The following is a 16,884-nucleotide window of genomic DNA, read 5'->3' on the forward strand; positions in this document are numbered from 1 at the left end:
GAAGTGCAACCCCAGGAAATGATCACCCCCTTTCCACAGGCACAGACTTGTAGCTGCAGCAGCCCAGGACCAAGAGACTGGGACAAAAGGGCCATTCGCCTTTATATCCCAGGGCCACCGCACAAGACCTCCAGCGACCAGGGGGACTGATCATGGAGAGGAGCATGTGGACGCTTAAGCCAAAGATTTCCCCATGTGGGCCGGGCGCGGTGCCTCACACCTGTAATCCTAGCACTTTGAGAAGCCGAGGCGGGCGGATCACTTGAGGTCAGGAGTTCAAGGCCAGCCTGGCCAACATGGTGAAACCCCGTCTCTACTAAAAATACAAAAATTAGCCGGGCGTGGTGGTGCACACCTGTAATCCCAGCTACTCGGGAGGCTGAGGCAGGAGAATCACTTGAACCCAGGAGGCAGAGGTTGCAGTGAGCTGAGATCACGCCACTGCACTTCAGACTGGGTGACAGAGTGAGACTGTCTCAAAACAAAACAAGATTTCCCCCTGTGCCCCATACAGACACGATAGGTGCACATAAATCTGTCAGGCTGCACATGTGTGTAAATGTACAGACACACTGTGAAGAAAGGGCTGTGCCTTAAAACAAAACCCTCCAAGGCCTGAGCAGTGAAGAGCTCCAGCAGGTGGCCCTCAGGGGGAGGAGGGGTCCTGCCTGTTTCCCCAGCCCTGGGATGCTCTCTCTGAGCTGGCTGCCCTCCAGATTGGCCCCCAGGACTCTCTCCCTTGTTGACTTCAGTCCAAGAGAGGAACAAACAAAATTCCTTCATAGACCGGTGGTGACTGCTAGTCAGTAACTAAAAACAAAGGCAAAAGACAGGTGAGAAATCCTATTTTCAGTAATTATTTCCTAACTCTAGGTTTCATATTCTAACAGTACTAGTCAAAATAAACTTGACTGAGGCTGGGCACAGTGGCTCAGGCTTGTAATCCCAGCACCTTGAGAGGCCGAGGCAAGCAGATGGCTTGAGCCCAGGAGTTCAGGACCAGCCTGGGAAACAAGGCGAAATCCTGCCTCTACAAAAAAATATATATATAAAATTAGCCGGGCATGGTGGTGCGTGCCTGTAGTCTCAGCTACTTGGGAGGCTGAGGTGGGAGAATCACCTGTACCACAGAGGTCCGGGCTGTATGAGCTGAGATTCCACCATTGCACTCCAGCCTGGGCATCAGAGTGGGTCCCTGTCTCAAAAAAAAATAAAAAAAACTTGATGGACCTCAATTTCCCCATCTCCACCCACTTCTGGGGCAGCCTTGGATCCTCTCTCCAGTGCACCCTCTTCCTCTCCCTGTTGGGGAGAGGGCCTGCTGGAACCCAGCTCTTAGAGGCCAGCTGTAGAACTGTATCTGAACAAACAGGGTGAGGAGTCAGGAACTGACCTAGACCCCGCGCCTCCTGGGAGCCAGACCCTGCGTGGGCGATTTTACATCCTCCGTCTCATGCAACGTCTCACACTAGCCCTCTTCCCATTTCACAGAGGATACAACTGAGTCTCAGAGCAAGTGACTGTGCCAAGCTCAGACCTCGTTCTGTCTGACTGTCTCCAGCACAACTCACTGTTTCCAGTCCATGTGAAAAAACCACCTCCTTGTCCCCACAGTGTCCCTGCCCCCAGCCAGACACACCTGGACGTGGCGAAAGGGGCTCGGGCCAAGGTTTGGAGCCCTGGGTCCTCGTCCTGGTGGCTCTGCCACTTTGTGACTGTGATCGAGTTTCTTCCCCTCTTTGGGCCTTTCCTTCCTCACCTGTAAAGCAGTTAGCTTGGCCCAATCATGTAGAAGCTCCTCCGCCCCACACACAGACACACTCCTGTTTTTAGAGTCTGTCTGGGCACAGGGCAGCTCCCTACCATCTCCTACCAAGCCCTTCTTTTCTTCCTGCAGGGTCTGTCTGTGGAAAGTCCAGACAGAGACTAAGCCTAACCCTAAACCATGAATGAATGGAGGGAAGCCCTTCTAGCATGGAAGAGAAATCTCTCCCTCAGCTGCTGGGCTCATCAGTCCAGCGGCCACTGTCGGGACCGAGCTCTGCAGTGACTTCATCAATATTTTAGCTCCTGCAGAGCCCTGTTCCTTAGCAACCACATCCTCCGTGCCCTCCAGAAAGGCTCCAGAGTTGGGTGCTCCTCACATCCCCGTCCTGTGGGTGCTGTGCCTTGCTGTCAGGTTTGGAGCCACTCATGCCACCCTGAGCGGGGAGCTTTGGTCCTCACGACCCCCAGGGGTAAGGCTGCATACAGGAGGCGTGTGCGCACCAGGTGAGGGAGAGGGACAGCTTGACATGTCAAAGCTTTTCGCCCCTGGGCAGGAGCAGAGGGACAGGGAGGGGAATTTTGGAAGGAAGGCCAGGGTATTTCCCTGGCTGGTCCTTGGCTTGACCTTACCCCTTGCCTCACCACAGGTATGGGGAAGAGGAGCTTTTCTCCCTGTTCCCCCATCTTTCCCAGGCTCAGATGCTGTTTCCCTTTGTGGCCTAGGTGCGGTGGAGGCTTGCCTCTTGCATCAGCTGAGACGTGGTGCCGCTGGCTTCCTGCGCAGTGACAAGATGGCAGCCCTGTTCACCAAGGTGGGGAAGACGTGCCCAGTGGCAGGGGAGATTTGCCACAAGGTAAAGGAGCTGCAGCAACAAGCGGAGGGCAGGTGAGCCCTGGGCCAGCCCCTTCTTCCCTCCTTTCAGCTCTTCCCACTTGGCAATTGCTACTTCCTAGGACAGCCCATCGGAAAGTTGGCATCCTGGGCCTGTTCCTTGCAGGGCCTCTGGGTGAGGGATCAGCCTGAGGGAGGGGAATGGTTCCTTGTCGGCACAAGGCTCTGTACCCCTCCTTCACCCCAACCCCAGTCAGTTCTCTGTGCTCCCATCTTGGGGTACCAAGCCCCACTCCCGATGCCAGCATTCTGGGGTTTACCTCTAGACCACTGCACTCCTGGAGCCCTCCCCGCCTTTACAGGAAACCCTCAGGGGTCAGCCAGGAGGCCCTGCGGAGACAGGGCTGAGTCAGCGGGAAGGCCCCGGCCCTCAGCCCTCAGGCCTTGAAACACATATGGGTACGCACGGCGCTCATCGAGAAAGTTCTGGACAAGGTTGTGCAATACCTGGCAGAAAACTGCAGGTGACTGCCCCGTTCCCCAAGCAGCCCCTCCCTTGACCTGTCTCTCGACATCCCTCAGCCCCAGCCCTCAGGATTCTTGCCTGTCCGTGACAGCCTGTAGGCAACCCTCCATCTCCCCGTCCCCTTCGGTGCCCTCAAGGCGTTGGCCATACCAGGCACCTCATGAAGCCCAGTCCCTAAGGACTCACTGTTTTTTGGTGACTGATCTGAATCTGGTCTTTGTGGGGACGTCCCTACCTGGTGAGCTTGACTGCCCTGGAATGAGTGCCGGAGCCTCGGCAGTCACACTGTCTGTCTCCTGGCAGCAAGTACTACGAGAAGGAGGCATTGCTGGCAGACCCTGTGTTCGGCCCGATCCTGGCCTCTCTTCTAGGTGAGCCTGAGAGCACAGGGGCCTGTGCCAGGCCCACGGTGGGTATGGGGCAGGTACTGAGGCAGCATCGTCTGAGCTGGCTGTCTCTGTCTCCACAGTGGGACCCAGTGCCTTGGAATACACTAAGCTCAAGACAGCCAATCACTACTGGACTGACCCCTCTGCTGATGAGCTGGTCCAGAGGCACCGCATTCGGGGTCCGCCTACTCGCCAGGACTCCCCTGCAAAGCGCCCAGCCCTGCGGGTATGTGCCCCCTCCCCACCCCTTGGGCTCATCTGGGCTATGCCCTTGGGCCCATCTGGGCTATGCCTTTGGGCCTGTAGGGACAGGACACCGGCCTCTCTACAGGACAGGTCTTGGAGATGTCCCAAGGTAGTGGCCACCTCAGAAGAGCCTTCTCTGTACAATAAAACTTAACAGAAATGCCAGGAGCCCATGCTGGTCCGTGGCTGGAGAGCAGAGGGTGGCTGGGAGTAAACCGGTGCAGGAAGGACCCTGGGGTCAGCTGGAGAGGGTCAGCAAGGAAGCGTGAGGGTGCTCAAGCCCTGAGGCCAGTTTCCCAAGGCTGGAGGCTGAGCCCTGGTCTTCCACACAGATCCGGAAACGGCACTCAAGCGGCAGCGCGTCGGAGGACAGGCTGGCTGCCTGCGCCCGCGAGTGTGTGGAGTCCCTGCGCCAGAATTCACGGACGCGGCTGCTTTTCTTCTACAGCCTCTTTCTTCTACAGCCACCCAACAAGAGATACCAAAGGCAAGACCACTAAAAGCATGCCAGCAAAACATAATATAATGAACAGATATATATCCAGCTCTGAGACCTGGCCACAAGGGCCCTGTTAGAGGAAGTTACAGGCTGACTGAAGACCAGAGTTCCTGCTGTTACAGTAGCAGCAAAACTGCTGGGTTCTGCTACCCAGGCTTAAAAGGTCAATGCCAGCACTTGGGAAACTGTCACTGGGGACCCTGGTCACAGCTGCTATTAATGCCTGGGTACACCTACAGCAGTTAGAAATCCCAAACTCTACTTCATCTTTACTGCCTGACAATTTGTTTATTAGAAGAATTCCCACTTTTCTAATGCTATAATATAGAATTTCAGGCCACACCCCAGAAATCTGGTATAGCATAAGCATACCACCTCATGCGAGATGTTCACTTATGCAAACTTCTAGCATATACAGATTCTCTTCAATGTACCCCTGAACTTGAGATGTTTAGGATGGAAGCAGAATGACATGGTTAAGCCCATTCTTTGACTTAAGACAAACTTGGGCTGAAACCCTGTGTCTGACACCTCTTGTATACATCTGTGAGCTCTGGGAAGCTCACTTAGCTTCTCTGACCCTCTATTTTCTCACTGGCATCTAGGGTGGAGTATCAACTATTTCATAACATTGTTAGGACAGCTCAATAATTAGATACCAGATGGAAAGAGCTCCTCAGCACAGTAGCACTCAGCACACAATAAATATTTAAATATGAAACAAAAAAAGAGCAACGTTTTCCACACTTGGCCTTGGGGAACCTCAGCAAAGCACACCTTCTATCTATGAGGATAAGGAATAAGAGGGCTTTGCCATGGAGCTATGGGTGTGCTAAATCTAGGAAAGAAGCCTTAATTTGAAGTTCTTTTTTTTCATCTGAAGAATGAGAACATTCACCTCAAAATGGCTGAGGTAAAACCAAAATAATATGTGTAAGTGCTCAATAACTGGCTGTGATTGGCCCCACTTCAGCCCTGACTAGCCACGAAATGAAATACAGGTCACCCAGAACTGGTTTCCTCCCAGGCCTCTAAGTCAGTTTGAATGCTTGTCTGGAGCTGGAGTCCCAAGAAGCAGGAATAAACCTCTCAAGACTGAAATCAAAATCAATGCATGATTTCAGGGTACCAGACACACATGCCATTGATGGAACATATACACAAGATCCCAAACATCTGTTAATATGGGATGAGACCAGCCCACTCTCCTTTAGGTATATGACCTCCCCTTTTGGATAAGACACGGTAGGTGTATCCTTAACATTTAACACAGGGGAAACTGTAGATATATCTATTTATCTAGTTATTATTTTGTAGTAAATATAGGTTTAATTTTTAAAGAGACTGTCATAATACTGTTTTCCAAGTAGATGGAACTATACCATTTTACATTCCCACCAGCAGTGATGAGAGTTTCAGTCCCTCTACAACCTGGCCAACACCTGGTTTGGTCAATCTTTTTATATCTAGCCAGTCTAATATGTATGTATGTTGTGGGATGTGGGTGGGGTGGAGCCACATCACATCCAGCAAGGAGTTAGTTTAGCATTTTGTTTTTCAAGGAAACATTCGTAACTTTGAAATTGCCTTTCGAAGCAGTTTTCAAAGCTCTAACATTTAACTGTATGCTAAAACTAAGTGTCTCAGAATGCTTGGATTGATAACCATCAGAAATAATCCTTGACAAACTTCTCAAATAATCCTTTGGTCGGGTGTGGTGGTTCACGCCTGTAATCCCAGCACTTTGGAAGGTTGAGGCAGGTAAATCACCTGAGGTCAGGAGTTTGAAACCAGCCTGCCTAACATGGCGAAACCCCGTCTCTACTGAAAATACAAAAATTAGCCAGGCATGGAAGTGCACACCTGTAATCCCAGCTACTTGGGAAGCTGAGGCACAAGAATTGCTTGAACCCAGGAGGCAGAATTTGCAGTGGGCCGAGATTGCACCACTACACTCCAGCCTGGGTGACAGAGCAAGACTCTGTCTAAAAAAAAAAAAAAGTTCCTTGACAAACTCCTGCCTGAAAGAAATCCAAAATCAAAGCCTGTAGAGTCCATGCCCTGAGAAGGCAGAATATGTGAAGATTTTATTCAAGGTTCCACCCTAATGCTGCAAAGCCTGGCAAAGAGGCACTGTGAAAAATCAACAGATCACATGCATTGGTCTTAAAAGTGGTACCAATGCCCTGGAGGGCCTCATCCTTTTCCACATTTCACAAAAACAAGTTAGGGTGATGAACAGTGAGGTAACAATTCAAATCACAAAGAACCCTGAAAACTAGGTTAAATAGTTTTTATTTTATCTTATTGTCATTTGTTTTTTTTGAGACAGGGCCTAGTTCTGTTGCCCAGGCTGGAGTGCAGTGGCTCACTTCAACCTCAATCTTCCTGGGCTCAAGCGATCTTCCCACCTCAGCCTCTAGAACAGCTGGGACTACAGGCATGTGATATCTACCACATCTGGATGATTTAAAAAAATTTTTAGTAGAGGTAGCATCTCACTATGTTGCCCAGGCTGGTCTCGAACTCCTGAGCTCAAGCAATCCTCTTACCTCAGCCTCACAAAGTCCTGGGATTACAGGCATGAGCCACTGCACCCAGCTTGATTTTATCTTAAGGGTAACTGAGAGACACGGAAAAGGGGATCTGCAGAGCTGTTGTGTGGATAGCAAAGAAGGCTGACCAGGGAAACTAAGGAAAAGTACCAGTAGGAACCAGTGTCCAGCAAAAAGGAAAACTAAGTTGGACTTAAAGGATTTTGTCCAGCAGAGCTCAGACACCTGGATGGACACTGGAGCCATACAGAGCTACGATTTTGTTCCCCCAAGGGGGTATGAAGGAATAAATGCGACAACAGAATTGATGATAACAGCAACAAAGGAAATGAAGAATGGGCCGTACATTATAGGCTAAAGACAGAACAAAGTCAATAGATTAGGAGCAAATAAATGGAAGACCAGTGATTTCAATAGGCCGATAGCTATAAGAGGAATGAGGGTGGCAGACAAGATAAACACGAAGAGGTGGGACATTGAAGATTAAGAGCTCTGAGGATGGCAAGGTCCAGAGTATGGAACTAGAGGTGGCTGACTTAGAATGTGAGAAGTTTGAAATATTAGATAAGTCATTTATGTGGACACTAAAGAGATCGATGGTGGTAACTGGGCCTGGAATTAAACGATGAGATTTTCAGAGACCTGGGACAATCACCAGGCTCTACTTGGCATAGCAGCATCTTAAAGGAAGTCTTCAGCTAAAGCAGAAGACGGGGGGAGCATTCACCAGTAAAAAGAAGAAAGCCAGTTTGTTAACCCTGGAAAAGGGGAGTTTCAAGTGGCACAGCAGAGAGCTCTGAGAGTTGTCAAGGGAGAAACAGCATAAAGCAGAATCCAGAAAAAATACTCAAGAGTGGATGCTGCCCCAAAGGCTTGTGTCTGAAAACACCAAAGATGGCAAGTATGGGCTCTGGTAACTGTCCTCACCCAAGGTTTTTTTAAAAGGTGTTTTGGAAAGAGTCAAAAAAGCAACATGGTAAGGACTACAGACCCCTTTTCTCATTCACATCAATTTGTATTCACTATTGTGTTGGTACACCTGTTTCACCAGCCACAAACCCATCTACCTCCACTAGCTTGAAAGTTCTCTACTGTGCATACAAAGGTATCCTGAGGCTTTGTCAAATTCCTGTACAAAGCTAGGAATTATCTCTGTAGTGATCCTTTAATCTGGCAATAAACCTGTCTAAGTAGAAAATGGCATGAAAACCCACGTTGTTCGCTAATGAACTCTACTTCCTTAAGTGCTCACAGTTCATGGTCATTCATCTGTTCTGCAATCTGGACCAGGTTCATTTAAGCTTCTAACAACTTACTGAACATCTAGCACATGCCAAACACTGTGTTAGAAGCACTTTAGGTAAACAGTCTTCACCAAATCCTAAGAAGTGGCTATTACTACTGCATCTTAACAAAAGGAAACCAAGACTTGGGACAGTCAGTTTGTAAAAGTAACAGCTAATGAGTGACAGAGACTGGATTCTTTCCCACTCCAAGTACCATTCACTAGCTACTTTTTTTTTTTTAATCTTTAGGACTTCACATCTGTTTGTCTTCATATTCCTCAGCACTTTTCCTTTGTCTGAATCCTGTAAGACCATCAACTACAGACTACTGATCTTCCCTACCAGAAGTCCCTGCTTTAGACCCAGAGTATTCGGGTCTTAAATCTTATCTAGGGCCTTGCCACTACAGGAACTCATTAAAAATGCATTTTGGGTCCCACCCCAGACCTGAATTAGAATCTGCATTTTTAAAAGATCCCCAGGAGATGTGTATACACATTAAGGTTTAGAATCACTGATCCATACAAACCCGAGGCTTGCTACTTCAAATTCCTAATCAATTGCCTTATCACACCCAAACATCTTTCATATATAATTATTTCCTCTGACTTAAAGACTGGAGGTTATGGCCAAGTGCAGTAGTTCACGCCTGTAATACCAGCACCTTGGGGGACTGAGGCAGGAGGACTGCTTGAGGCCAGGAGTTCAAGACCACCCTGGACAACATAGCAAGGCCTGTCTCTAAAAAAAATAAATCAGCCAGGCATTATGGCATGCACTGACAGTCCCAATTACTCAGGAGGCTGAGGCAGAAGAATCACTTGAGCCTAGGAGGTTGAGGCTGCAGTGAGTCATGATCGTGCCACTGCATTCCAGACTGGGCAACAGGGCAAAATCCTGTCTCAAAAAAAAAAAAAAAACTGGTGGTTATAATTTAAATACAGTTCTCACAGTAAAATGGTAAATACTTAAGAGAAAAAAAAGGCATCAGATAAAGAAATCAACATGGCTATATAGGACATTTACTTAACAGTTCCTTCTCTCTGAAAACACTGGGTGGGAGTGGAGGACAACAAAGAGAGGCAAGACAGACACAGTAACCATGAACAAATAAGAATATAAAAAAAGAGTGGTAAGGATGATCATAGTTTCAGGAAAAGTGATGGCTAGAACAAGCTGATCACTGTGAAAAACATTCAAGACAACCCAAGGGACTTTGTAAGCTCATACTGAGCAAAACCGAAAGGAGCAAGGGCCTACTTAGAGCAGAAAGAGAAAAATGTTATGAAGGATTTAAGGACACTACTGGGCCACTTGACAAAACTGGAATATGAATGACAGTTTAATCAAAGTAGTGTTATCAACTTTAAATTGACTAAAGTTAACTGTTTTGTTACATATGAATGTATGTAAGATCATCTCTATTCTTTTTTTATTTTTTTTTTGAGCAAGTGTCTCCCTCTGTAACCCAGGCTAGAGCACAGGTGCACAATTGCAGCTCACTGCAGTCTCAACCTCCCACCTCAGCCTCCGAAGTAGCTAGCAGCATGCCACCATGTCTGGCTAATTTTTTTTTTTTTTTTTTTTGTAGAGGCAGGCTCTCACTACGTTGCCCAGGCTGGTCTTGAACTTCTGGGCTCAAGTAATCCTCCTGCCTCAGCCTCCCAAAGTGCTCAGATCACAGGTGTGAGCCTCCGTGCCTGGGCCAATTATCTCTACTCTTAGTGATTCAGAAAACAATCATGTATTGATATATGGAGAGAGAGTGTGCAAATGATAAAGCAAGTGGGGTAAAATGAACACCAACAAAACTCCTCAGACACCGGATTAAAGAAGGAAGAGGTTTTTTATTCAGCCGGGAGCATCGGCAGACTCTCATCTTAAGAGCCGAGCTCCCCGAAGACAGAGTTCCTGGCCCTTTTAGGGGCTTACAACTCTAAAGGGTTCCACGTGAAAGGGTCGTGATGGATTGAGAGCACATGTGGTTAGATTGGGGGGGTGTTAATCTTTTAACCTCAGGCCGGGTCATCAGTGGCACCAGCTGGTCTTGCCACTGACTTCATTCCTGTTGTTTTTCAACTTTTACTTCCTCCTCCTCTTCGGAGACAGGAGACAGTAAGAGAAATGGCTTCTCTCCTCATTGGCCATATAAAAATTCATTGTTCTAAGGAGTCCTGTTGAATTTACCAAGCATTTCCCAAATTTATTTATTAATTTGTTACCTCTATTACATATGTTTATTACGTTTTTAACCTAGTAACTATTAATGAGCCCAAACTTACAGAAACAATGCCCCAAGGATGTTCTGTGATGTTACTATTATTCGGTTGGAAATGTACACAACAGTCATAACATATACTCCATTTATTTATTTATTTATTTAATTTTATTTATTTATTTTTTGAGATAGAGTCTTGTTCTGTCACCCAGGCTGGAATGCAGTGGCACAATCTCGGCTCACTGCAACCTCTACCTCCCAGGTTCAGGTGATTCTCCTGCCTCAGCCTCCTGAGTAGCTGGGACTACAGGTATGTGCCACCACGCCTGGCTAATTTTTTGTATTTTTAGTAGAGACAAAGTTCTACCATGTAGGCTGGTCTCGAACTCATGACCTCAAATGATCCAGCCACCTCGGCCCCCCAAAGTGCTGGGATTACAGCCATGAGCCAACACGCCTGGCCTTCCATAAGGCATTTAAAGTCACTTCCAAAGGCACAATCAACAGACTTGCCAAAAGTCAGTGGCGCGGTGGCTCACGTTTGTAATCCCAGCACTTTGGGAGGCCGAGGTGGGCGGATCACGAGGTCAGGAGATCGAGACCACGGTGAAATCCCGTCTCTACTAAAAATACAAAAAAATTAGCCGGGCATGGTGGCGGGCACCTGTAGTCCCAGCTACTCGGAGAGGCTGAGGCAGGAGAATGGCATGAACCCGGGAGGCGGAGCTTGCAGTGAGCTGAGATCGCGCCACTGCACTCCAGCCTGGGCAACAGAGCGAGACGCCGTCTCAAAAAAAAAAAAAAAAAAGATCTCTAGACTCAGACCTGCCTTCAAATTCCAACTCCCCACAACCCAAAGCCAATCAACTGTCCTAACAGAATAACATCAAAGAGCAATTAGCATGTGGTCCTCAACTTCTCCAGATCAGCTCCAGAAAGATGTATACTATTAACAGTGGAAATATTGTGAACTGAAGTCTTTAAGGGATAGCATTAATCAAAAGCATTCCCATGGGTAAATGATTATATATAAAATATGTTTCTCACCAACAAAAGCCTCTATAAATTTCAGACTGATCTGATGACAATTTAACTTATTTTTTAAATGCATCATTATGTCAAATAAATGCCACTACAAAGGCCTGAATACAGTTTGTGAGTCTAAGGTCCTCCCCATCTTCTCCTCCATTTCACATTTGATTATACATATATTTGAGAGAACATCACTCATTATTTGTTTTGGGAGTATTATCGGATATTATCTGATATTTCAGATATCATCAAAAGTAATTGATTGGAAGTCAATGGCGTTATTTATACTAAAAGAGTAGGATCCGCATCAGTAGATAGAGGCATATAAGTATAGTCATATTACATCTACGAAGTGTCAATATCAGACGGCGGCTTCAAAGCCAAAGTCGTGGTTGGATGTAAAGTGGAATTTTAATTGGTGAAGGAGGCAGATAGAGAGAAATGTTGATTCCATAATAACGTGAATTCCATGAAAGCCTGTGGTATAAAGAATGTTGAGCCATAGAGTCCATTGGAGATAGTAAAGGGGGCCTGGCAACATTCAGAGACTTGTAGAAGGGTAAAGTAAATACCTAAGGTAGTTGTGATGGATAGTGCTTGAAGTATTTGCTTTTGACTACCTTCTATCAGGCTGTCTACAACCTTGAAAGTTTCTTGAGGGCAAGAATCAAGTCTTTTACATCTTCTAGAATGCCTCTGTGTACCCAACAGGTCCTCAATAAATAATTTATTGCCCTACTTTGTTAGAAAATATAGGACATACTTAGCTGTACAGCACGATGTGATTTGATCAAACCCAACTTATGAGTGGAGAGTAACAGCATTGACTCTGTTTAAAAACAACACTCCCTATTCCCTTTTCACCTTCATAGTATATTCGTTTGGTTTCTAGTAATGTTGGTTCTGTCCATATGTTTCTAGATAATAGTACAAACTGTGTTGTGCCTAAGTAAAATTATACCAAGAATTTTATGGGGGAAAAGCTAATGCACTGCTCTTAGTTTTGATTAAGATTTTAGATGTTTGAAAATATAAATTCCGATATTGGACAGTGAGGGTTTTGTTTTGGAGGTTGGAGGAGATTGAAGTGTTGGGGTAAGACTGATAGGCTCCTTTGGCTACTTGTGTATGGGGGTGGGGAGAATATACAAGTTTACCAAATCTTGTAAATTCTCACAGTGCTTAGTTTTGTGACTGTGCAAAAACTGGAATTGTTTTTCCTAGATCTCAGTGGAGAAATGTAAGCTGTGAGTTTAGCATCCTGTTTACTGGTTTTGGCCAGGGTTTTGCAAGCTTTTGTGGAGAAAATTATATTGCTTTCCTTATCCCCTTTGCAACATATATGTATATCAATATGCTTCCTTGTGTTTTACTACGGTAAAATTCTATTTTGCATATAGAGAAATAAGTCTATTAGAGTGAATTAAAAGAAATCTTTATTCTGAGGTGGCAGCCTTGTCTAATAGACGGTATGTTTAAGCCTTGTTAATACATCACACTAGAGCCCAGCGCAGTGGTGTGCGCCTGTAATTCCAGCCTCTTGGGAGGCCGAGGCAGGAGGATTGCTTGAACCTAGGAGTTTCAGACCAGCCTGGGCTACGTAATGAGACCCCAACTCAGTCAATCAACCAATCAATCATTTACACTAAAAAGATCAAGCTCTTTCTTGCTGTTTCAGAGTGTTTTTCCCAGACATTCTAACAAATGTCTGGGTGTCTAAAACAATAAAAAGGGTTTAAGACAGAGTTACAGCAGTCATCAGAGAAAAATCCTGGACAAGTTGCAAATCTATACCAGTTGTGAATTGCTATGACTGCAGTTGAAATGCGATGTTATTTTTGTACAGTCTTTTTGGGTGTATCTGTGTTTAATAATAACTTCTTTGCAAATTGAGAGGACTGTAGCTATGATTTCTTCTTAGAGACCTTGACCTTGAGGGACTTACAGTTTAATGGAAGAGAGAACTAGAAACCAAGAATTCAATGCAGAGAGTGAGGTTCTGCAGTACAGGGTGTATACAGGGTGCAGAGAAGCGCTGTGGCACCGTGTTCTAGCCTCATCTTCTACTGCTCTAGACTTCCTAAGTGCCATTTCCTGAACCTACCTGTTTTCTTCCACCATCTGGACCTCTCTCTGTAGGCACCATTCTCTCTCCTTGCAAGCCTTTTCCACACTTTATGTGTCTGGTGAAGTTCTGTTTCTTCAAAAGCTCTAGCTCATCCAAATAATTGTTTTATCTACATCTCTGTTCCTTCTTTATAAATAATTATAGTCAATTCTTATTATTTGCAGTAGTAATATTCTATAAAGTTTCCTGGAACACTGAATTAATCAAATACTGAGCCCTTGTTTCCTGGGTAAATATGTACATATATACATATCTCACATAGGTCATAATCTTAATTCCTAAAAACAACTCACCCTGGTAGATTGAATTTTTTCTTTCCAAGAGAATAAGGGAAGTACAGAAGTGTTAAGTGATTTGCCTGAGGCCACTCCACTAACAGGTGCCAGAGTAAAGATTCAGACCCTGTCCAATTGGCCCCAGAGCCACAGCTTCTTGCACCATACTGCACTGCCCTCTACTGTCTCTGTCCTCGGGTCATCTTTGTATGAGAGCTGAAACAAGAAGACCGAGGGTCACCTTATTTGACCTTAGCTTGGGACGTGTGCAAGGAGTGACAGAGTTTTCACTACTATGTGCATATCCACGAATCACCTTGAAATCTCCACAAGTAGTAACTTGGGGATTACAGAGACATTTTAGCAAGTAAGCAAATTTGCAAATGTGGGATCCACAAATAATGAGGGTCAACTGTATTTGTAAGTGACTTCTCGGGTCTGTTTCAAGGTAATCCCTTCCCCCAAGAGTGTGGAATGTTTCTTTAGTTTCTTTGATAGTTTATTTATTTAGTAAGTACTTACTATAAAGCAGACTCTGCATTAATTTGTGGTGAACAAGCTAGAGATTAAGTCCTGCCCTGTGGATTTTATATTAGAGCGAGAAAGACAGACAGCTAAGTCTGGAGCTCAGGGGCGAGGCCCAGGTTGGAATTACAGATTCATTTGACCAAGATGAAATCTGGTGTGTCCCCTCCTACTTCACATCCCCAGACACACTTCCAGAACATTTCTGTTCTATTCTTGTGTATAAACTCTTCCTTTTGAGCCTCTCTCCACTGATGCATGTCAACCTCTACTTGTCTTTTGTTGATTTTGAGGCCACTTGCCCATATAACTGGCAGGATATTGAAGAAGAATCATACCGACCAGGCTCTGCTACCTAACAGCTGAGTTACTTTCATCAAGCTCTTGGGCTTCTGGGGCTGTTTCCTAATTTCAAAAGTGCAGATATGATGTGTTAGGCCCTGGTGGGTTGCAAGGAAGAGGTACACACATATCACCTTTGATGATGAGGGCCGAATGTTAACTTGGATGGAAAGTCATCCAAACAGTGATATTGTCTCTGGCCCTAATACTTTTAAAACCTCACAGAATATTAATTTAGCAGTATTTAGGATAGGGTTTGAGCTCTGAAGACCTATAGTGTGGTTATTTGTTCATATGGCTGTTTTCCATACTAGACCATGAGCTCCATGGGGGCAGGGTCTACAGTTTCATCTTTCTATCCTAGGCACTCAGTTCAGTGCCTGATATATAGTAATAGAGGCACAAATGTTTCAAGACTTGAGGAATTTTCAACTCTTACTGAAAGAATAGGAAGATATAAAGGCTTCTCAGAGAAGGTATTATTCAAGCTTTTTTTTGTTTTTTGTTTTGTTTTGTTTTTTTTTTTTTTTTGAGATGAAGTCTCACTCTGTCACCCAAGATGGAGTGCAATGGCGCGATCTCAGCTCACTGCAAACTCTGCCTCCCAGGTGCAAGCAATTCTTCTGCCTCAGTCTCCCGAGTAGCTGGGATTACAGGCATCCACCACCATGCCCAGCTATTTTTTGTATTTTTAGTAAAGACGAGGTTTCACCATGTTGGCCAGGCTAGTCTCAAACTACTGACCTGAGGTGATCCGCCCGCCTTGGTCTCCCAAAGTGCTGGGATTACAGGCATGAGCCACCATGCCCGGCCTATTTAAGCTGATTCTTTAAGGGTGAGTAGCAATTTTTTCCAGATGAATAAAACCTTGAGATATTATTCCAAGCAGAGACCAGTAGGTGCAAAGACACAGGGATATAGAGATGTTGAAGTTTGCCAAACACTGCTAGATTAAAAAAACAAAAAGGAAACTATCAAAATCAAAAATTAAAATTAAAAATCACCTAAAATAAAAAGTATGAATGGGCTTGGCCGGAGGTCACATCGCAATTGAGTTAACTATGACCGTAGACACTCAGTAATGGATGGAAGTTTTAGGGAAAAAACATAACATTCTCAGGATGTTGGCAGAGTATCTGGAACAATTTACAAATATGGGCATTGAATTCTGGGAATAGTTACACTGTAGTGATATCATTTCCTTCTCTGCGTATGAAGCATGTATGTATTGCACACTTTTCAAGGTGCTGAAAATCAGACTCCTCGAGGAGCTCATAAGCAATCAACGGAGATAGATGGGTGAACAACTGATTATCATGTGGCAAATGAGGTAATAGAGACATGACTAAGATGCTATCTAAACAAGAAGAAAGGAATTATTCATAATATATGGAGTGCTGGGGAAAGATTTCTCAAATGAAGCCAGCTGGGCGTGATGGCTCCCACTTGTAATACCGGCACTTTGGGAGGCGGAAGTGGGACAGGAGGATGTAGGAGTTCAAGACCAGCCTGGTCAACAGAGCAAGACCCTGCCTGTCTCTATATTTGAAAAAAAATAGATAAATTTTTTAAATGAAGTGATATTTGAGCACTCTGGAGCACCATACAAATATAGGACAGACTGAAGGAATGTGTCCAGCTTAATTTGAGTTAACATTTTTTGAAATTTTATATTGTAAAAATAGTACATATTTACTGTTTTGAAACTAGAAAGAATTGATAGGCAAGGAGGGCTGTCTACAAAGCACTCCAGAGATCCACCATACTGAGACAATGCTTAACGCTTTGATGGATTTATTGTATACTTCCTATGCATATGCATGTATTATATACATACATGTGCATGGTTAAATAGAAATGGTTCTCTTTGGTGTTCTGTTTATCCATTTATTGTTATGAAGTAAATCCCCAAAGAGCACATTTGCTTTGCCCAAGGGAGTCTTTTGCTACATACTGCTGTACATAATGAAAACTAAAAAAGGGGTAACTATTCAGCCTTGTGACCTTGTGGTGATTCAAATAGAGGCTTCATCAAAGGCAGATTCAGAAATGAACTTGGTGTGTGGGTGGTTATGCTTGGCATTATTGTTTGTAATAGGATGACAGGGATGACTTCAGAGTCCACCAACAGGGAACTGGTTAAGTGAACGGTGGTGCATCCAAACAATGAATACTGTGCAGTTGTAAAGAAGAATGAGAAAGACCTCTGTACTCATGTAGAAGAACTCATATATATTGTGTGTGTGTTTTAAAAGGAACAAGGA

At 45.1% G+C, this 16,884-nt stretch overlaps 1 protein-coding gene across 1 annotated transcript; it reads left to right on the plus strand.

Moving 5' to 3' along the window:
- Positions 1-1,224: 1,224 nt before the first annotated feature.
- LOC115838244 lies at positions 1,225-4,336 on the plus strand. The gene is given in 6 exon segments (XM_030827085.1): positions 1,225-1,373; positions 2,117-2,271; positions 2,461-2,653; positions 2,962-3,123; positions 3,429-3,740; positions 4,093-4,336. Coding segments are annotated over 6 exon segments (1,215 nt in total).
- Positions 4,337-16,884: the final 12,548 nt, after the last annotated feature.

This window comes from Nomascus leucogenys, chromosome 14 (genome assembly GCF_006542625.1).
Source record: "Nomascus leucogenys isolate Asia chromosome 14, Asia_NLE_v1, whole genome shotgun sequence".
Lineage (NCBI taxonomy): Eukaryota > Metazoa > Chordata > Mammalia > Primates > Hylobatidae > Nomascus > Nomascus leucogenys.